Source organism: Protobothrops mucrosquamatus, unplaced genomic scaffold (genome assembly GCF_001527695.2).
Source record: "Protobothrops mucrosquamatus isolate PMUCROS unplaced genomic scaffold, P.Mucros_1.0 scaffold95, whole genome shotgun sequence".
Taxonomy (NCBI): Eukaryota; Metazoa; Chordata; class Lepidosauria; order Squamata; family Viperidae; genus Protobothrops; species Protobothrops mucrosquamatus.
In genome coordinates, this window is record NW_015386470.1 from 1227343 (window position 1) to 1234164 (window position 6822).

A 6822-nucleotide genomic window follows, 5' to 3' on the forward strand; every position below is an offset into this window, starting at 1 on the left:
TCTATTTTTTATTTTATTTTTTTCAGTCTCAAATAGTGCTGCATTTTTGCTTTCATATATAGACAGGGTTGGGGGGGGTTCAATTATGTGATGTTCTGATAATTTAACTAAGGAACCTGGCCAATTCATTCACAAAACCAATTATTAGAGCACTTGAAGGAGTGTTGTTCTGCTCTTCTACTAGTCTGTTTAGGCAGGTTCAGAGAGAAACACACACATACACAGAATGAGAGAGATCCCATTGTTGCTCTTCTATTACCTGATTTGTGTGTCTGTGTGTCTGTGTGCTTGTGTGTCTGACTGCGTGCCTGCATGCATGGGATCTTCTGCTGCCCCCATATCCATATGATCTTCTGCCCTTAAATACTTCCTTAGCTATTTATATAACCTATAGGATAGTCCCTGTTAATCTTTGTATCCAATCTGTCTGCAGTTCCTCAACTCTTTCAAAACTTTCTTTCATGCTCCTCATTCCCACAAGTCTTATCTTGCTAATATTATTCTTCTGGTGATACTGAGTTTGAATTATCATTTTTGTCATAGCCCATGTTGTTAGAAAATCACACAAATACATTAGAAATGTTAATGGCAGTTTATGGATAACACTAACTTCTAATATTTAAAAAATGTTAAATCATTGTATATATGTACAGTAAATAATTTGCATAGTTAGCATTGTTTCTCCAATAGGAATGTGGTGGGTTTATCCTCTTTTACCTATATATGCCAGATGTGTGCAGTAAGGCAGACTCCAACATCCCATTTCCGTAAATGGAATGCTTTCCATCACCAACGAGAAAATGAGAAAAGGAATAATTCTACCTCAGTCATCCGTGTACCTTCAAAATCTGCTCTGAAAATGTTCCAAAGCAGCTATGGAAGGTGTCTTAAGAGGACAGCAAGGATGATTTTGCCAGGATAAAGTATTTCTATTTCTTAAATAAAAGAAAACTAATGGTCTCATCTTTTTGAAAACCTATCTACCATTTTAAAATTTCGCATATTTTGGTTTTTAAAATCAGAACTATTTTTCTGAAAATATTTAAATTATTTTAAAATGGCTTCTAAAATAATTTAATCATTCCTTTTCATTTGTATCTGGTACATCTGAAACTTGCTGAAGGGTTAGTTCTCTAATACACCATAATTATTCTAAATATCATAAAAAGACGTATTCCAAATAATGTGGGTCTGTCTGTATCAGAGTTTCCCTAACTGTGTGATATATTTCCCTTGGGAAGTGGCAGGCAGAATCCATGAGGAGGTGTGAAGAACCCTATTTTTCAAGTATCACTTATACTGTTCATTTGTGTTCATTTTGGAGTTTGGATTTTTAGGGGAAATGTGTATATTGAGATTACACTAAAGCAGTGGTGGCAAACCTATGGCACGGGTGCCAGAGGCGGCACTCAGAGCCCTCTCTGTGGGCACGCGCACCGTCGCCCCAGTCCTATGCCTTCAGCTGGGTTTTATAAAACCTTTTCGCTTTAGGCCTCCATCGCTGTGTACAAAAAAAAAAGGTTCAAACAGTCAAAAAAGATCTTGCAAAGTTGGAATTGATTGATTGAACTTTTTAGTCCCACCCAGTCTGCTGTTACCACCACAGCCACGCCCACCCAATGGGCCACACCCACCCGGCACCTGACGATGCCTAAGTGGGTTTTGGGTTGCAGTTTGGGCACTCGGTCTCTAAAAGGTTCGCCATCACTGCACTAAAGGAAGGTATGATGACAAAAAATTAGGAAACCCTGATGGAATGATGTACTTAGATTCCAACAGTGCAGCTGAAATGCAAACCACTGGGTATTCCCCAGATGATATATCTGGAAATGAGGAATATTCACACAAATATACAGTACATACAAATGACTTCTGTAGAGCTCAGTTAACCTCGTCACATTCTGAATACCCCATTTTAGACAGCAGAGATGAGAAACAGCAGTCATGAACTATGTGTCCTTCCACAATTGAACAATAGGCTTGTAATTCATTATTGGCTCTGGTATTAGAGCTTCTAAAAAGGAGCAGGGTCATTCACAAAAAACTATGATTTAAAGGGGATTGGGACTATCTGAGCTCCATCATCTTCATGATTGAACAGAACTTTGCTGAGGCTCCATTTCAAAAATACCCAAGGCTCAAAAAAGGGAAGCTGGGGTCTTTAATGATTGACTTCCCCCTTAAGGTGGGTACTAGAAGTTGCAAAAAGAATATCAGCAGGCTATATGCAACTTCGACGCTTTCTATACCCCTAAATTAGATTTTATCCATTCTGTCTTTAAGGCACAAAAAAATATACAGAATTATAAGGTTAAGCTGAAAACAGACAAATCTGGAGAAAGTCTATCTATATGGCCACTAAATGTTGACATCAATACACTACTACTGTAACAAATATAAAAAACAAAAATACTATAACAAAAGATAAGTTACAGCATAGACATGTATCTTCTGGTTTTTTTTTTTCTATAGGGGCAGTTTATCATTTGCTAAATTGATGTACAAAGATCTTTGGAGATCTTTCAATGCATGCTTACAATGTGATTTAAGCATAAAACTGATCAACAGTATCAAAGGAAGTTAAAATTAAAAATTAAACCAGGAAGATGTAAAGCCAAAAATCAAATAAAATAGTCCCCACAAGTGAGCAGAAGGAAAGGCTCAGAGAGATACATCTTCACTATCTAACTTATTCTGAAACACAGGAGACTCACTTTGTTTTATTCTGCTTTGTTTCTCCTAAAAAAAAAAGCTGTTCTTCACAGATTTGTTTAGGCACAATCATGGCCAGCAGTAGTCCTAGGCGAACAGTGAAAAGGACAAGAATCTGACAGTGAATGGTGACCTGAATGCACAGCCTCCCCCCCCCCCCAGCCATCTTTTATTAAGCAAGAGAGACAACAAGTATTGAGGCAGACTTAAAAGATTCTGGGATGTGATGACAGCTTCTATTCTGGAGAAGAAAGAAGCAAGGTGATGGGATTTGGGTCCAGACTAAATCTTTAGGGCAGATAAGTCTTCAGTATAAACTGAAAGGCCAGAAATAGAGAGCAGCTCATTTTAGAATAATAAAAAGCTTTTGACTTTATTAGGCTTTTATGGCATCTTTCTTCCCAGAGACATGACGAGTGCACTTGGGTTTCTTCTTTTATGGAATTTGGCTTGCAGCAGCTTGTGACGCCACACCTGAGAGACAGCATCAGTTCTGCACACCAAGGGCACATTTTTGGTTTGGTATTGCCCACCTAGCCCCACCCTACCTTTAAAGATGCACTCTTTAAATCACCCAAGGCAGAACATTGCTGAACTCCTAGTGCACCTCAGAGGCTGCTTTTCATGCTTATCATTTTTTGTCAAGCAACTTTTCTTCAGAGAAACGGGTATTCATAAAATTGATATTTAGCCTCTCCTTCAGACAGTTCCAGACATCAAATCAGAAATACTGCAAAATAACTTGCCATTTTCAAATATATCAATGGAGGTACAGAAAGTGCAGTTGGATCAGGGCCAAATCTCTGAGAATGGTGATTTCAGAGGGTTTTACGGGACCCCAGTGCCACAACTGGATTAGAGGAAAAAGAAAGCCAGAGTCAAAAGCCTTTTACTGATAACACTTTGTGCCAATGTCTCAGATTACTAAACTCAGGAACTGTACATAGAGAGAACCCCAGAACCTTAGTGACATAGACTAGACTACTAATATTTCTGGAGATAGATAATGAGTATATATTAAGCTTAGTTAAGGCCGAATAAAGTTCACAGCACAGGAAAGAAATTTGCCAATGAAGTGGCAGATTGTCTATTTAGACACTAAACTATAGCAATGCCTATGATGAATGTTTTTCACACTGCATTTATTGTTGCCTGATGCCAATTACATCTTCAAATATTGCAATTCATTTCTGAAAATGCAATATAGTGTCCTTAGCATGGCTCTTTAAAATGTAATGATTATAAATAGTATAAGGTTCAGCTAACAGGGCCAGATGGAGATTTCAACTCTCACTATTCATCATCTGGATGCGGCCAATTTACATCAAAGCAACTCATTTTATTAAAGAGGCATCTGATCCCAGAAGTATAACATATTCTTGCTTATGAAGTTCCTGTTTTAAATTATATTACTTCTATGGAATAGTGAGCATTTATATCAGGGGTAGTCAACCTTGACTCTTTTATGACTCGTGGACTTCAACTCCCAGAATTCCTGAGCCAGATAAGCTGGCTCAGGAATTCTGGGAATTGAAGTCCACGAGTCATAAAAGAGCCAAGGTTGACTATCCCCGATTTATATGTTATTTCCATGGGACAGTAAGAACTTAAGGTTTTTCTTTTACCAGCTTAGTGCATTCAATACAAAGCAAGTACTCCTCCTTGTGGCCAACAGCAGCAAGTAGCGAGCACGCACATTTCATTTTGATCAAGTTTGCAATAATCAATGCCTTATTTTAAAGTTACAGCTTGCTGCTCTACCAATTAATATTTTTTTCCTACAATGCTATATTCAGGAAAAGGGGTGATTTCTCTTTCCCTAGAGATATTTTACTATATTTTCCTTAAAAAGTTCATTGACACTTTTTATAACTAGAAATTGGTTATGAGCCATCAAATAATTTTCAACTACTAGTGACCATATAGGCTTTCTCCATGAAGATCTGTCCCTGATCTGTTCTTTCATGTGTCTCAATGGTGCACTCATTGCCACATAACTGAGTCCATCCACCTTACTGCTGCTTCTCTTTCCTTCTACTTTTCCTAGCATTAGAGCTTTTTCAAGACAGTTGGGTCTTTGCATAATGTGTTCGAAGTAGGATAGATTTATGCCCCTAAAGATCAAAAACAGCACCTTGAATTGTGCCTGAAAGACAATTGGTAGCCAATGCAGATCTGCACATTGCGAAGCGACAACTTTGGCTTGATTTGTTCAATCTATCAGTTTGTTTGAAAGGAACCTAAATATAAAAACTTAAGGAAACACCCCCCCCCCAGATATTCAGTTGTGTCTTCTTACACACAAATTTTAAACTTTAAATATGCAATCACAACAAATGAGGAAGCATACAAATTGTATGTTTTATAGGCAATTATTTATTTAAAATTCATTTCTCCCACCAGTACAGCATTAAACACATACATTGAATTAAAAAATAAAAGGTTTCATTTACATTGGTCAAATTATATCAAAAGTATAATTGAACAAAATCTTCAAGTTATGCAAAATTATCAGGATAAAACAGTCATAAGAATATTTTCCTCCAGCCAACTCCAAACACTTCAACTTACAGAATAAATAAGCAATTTTGTTACAAAATTCCTCATCATTTACCATGCAGCAAAATATGTGGCAGAAGAATGTTGATGTACTAGCTGCTCTCAAACATCAGATTGCAAAATTCTACCTAGTCTTTGAGTATCACAAATACTCAATGCCTATATAACCAGTAAACACATGTACAAATAAATGGCACCCACATAATCTGCAAATTCAATCTTTAACATACCTGAACACACTGGTTTGTAGTAGCCTATCTCAGAAAGTCACATTTACACCCCACTGAAATAATGAGACTTCAAATACCTGTGTCTCCCTGTGATCTGTATGAACCATTTCTGTTAAACCCAACCCAAGTGCTGGGTCTGGGCTGTCTATTAGTCTCTATGATCCTCATATTGCAGCATCCCAATCAGTTTTGCAAAAGAGCCACTCCCCAAACACACAGGAAGTTTCCATTCTGTGGGTTAAATGACCACTTTTTCAGAGGTCTTAACTCAGGGGTCTTCAAACTCGGCCCTTTTATGACTCATGGACTTCAACTCCCAGAATTCCTCAGCCAGCGTGCCTGGCTGAGGAATTTTGGGAGTTGAAGTCCATGAGTCATAAAAGGGCCGAGTTTGAAGACCCCTGTCTTAACTAATTCTTTTTCATTTCCTAACAATCCTTTAAGCAAAAAGTGTGAAATCAGAAAGTATGCTATATTTAAACTGAACCTTCCTTCTTGAAAACAGCAAATGTGTATTTATTTTTAAGCAGTACAAAATAAAACTTCCTCATACAAGTTCCTATATTTGGTACAAAACTATCAAGAAACTAAATGGGCCCTCTCATTCATATTTACAATTTCAGTTTGTGGGACTCTTAAAAAACATGGTTTTTGGCAACAAGGAAAAAGCATGCTTTCCAGAAATAATGTGTTTGCTATTTGATTATTAGTTTTTTCCTAAAATTAAGATATTTTCCTAACTTCAAGTCAGTTTCAATGTCGATATTTTAATGAGCCACTTCCATCATATTTTATATGCTGTTTGAAATAATAATTTTAAAAATTATTTTAAACACACATATTTTAAGAGGCGTATTTCATTACTATTATAAAATGGACAGTAGTAGCAGCTCTTAAAGCAAGATTCAAGCATTTTGGAAGGGTGTTCAAGGAAAAAGCTAACCTTCCTTTTCAAAGATGTTCACCACTTTTCCAAAAACCTGAAAGAGATATTATGAAACAATGTTTGTATATAATAGCAATAAGAGCACAAGATACATTGTGAAAAATGAGCATCATATACAGTTGCAAGAAAAAGTATGTGAACCCCTTGGGATAACGTGGAGTTTTGCATGAATTGGCCATAAAATGTGCTCTGAACGTCATCTAAGTCACAACAATAGAAAAACACAGTCTGCTGAAAATAATAATACACAAACATTACATGTTGCCATGGTTTAATTGAACATAACATGTAAACATTCACAGAGCAGGGAGGAAAAAGTATGTGAGCCCCTAGCCTAATGACGTCTCCAAGAGCTAATTGGAGCCAGGAGGGAGC

The 6822-nt window shown here is 37.0% G+C and overlaps 1 protein-coding gene across 1 annotated transcript in view; it reads right to left on the reverse strand.

Annotated features, from left to right (window-relative positions):
• Window positions 1–5915: 5915 nt before the first annotated feature.
• The window catches only part of CMPK1 (cytidine/uridine monophosphate kinase 1), a 13240-nt gene continuing 12333 nt past the window's right edge, over window positions 5916–6822 (reverse strand). The window contains exon 6 of the mRNA XM_015812548.1: window positions 5916–6481. Coding sequence (XP_015668034.1) covers window positions 6440–6481 — 42 coding nt within the window. The 3' untranslated portion in view covers window positions 5916–6439. The remainder of the gene's footprint in view (window positions 6482–6822) is intronic.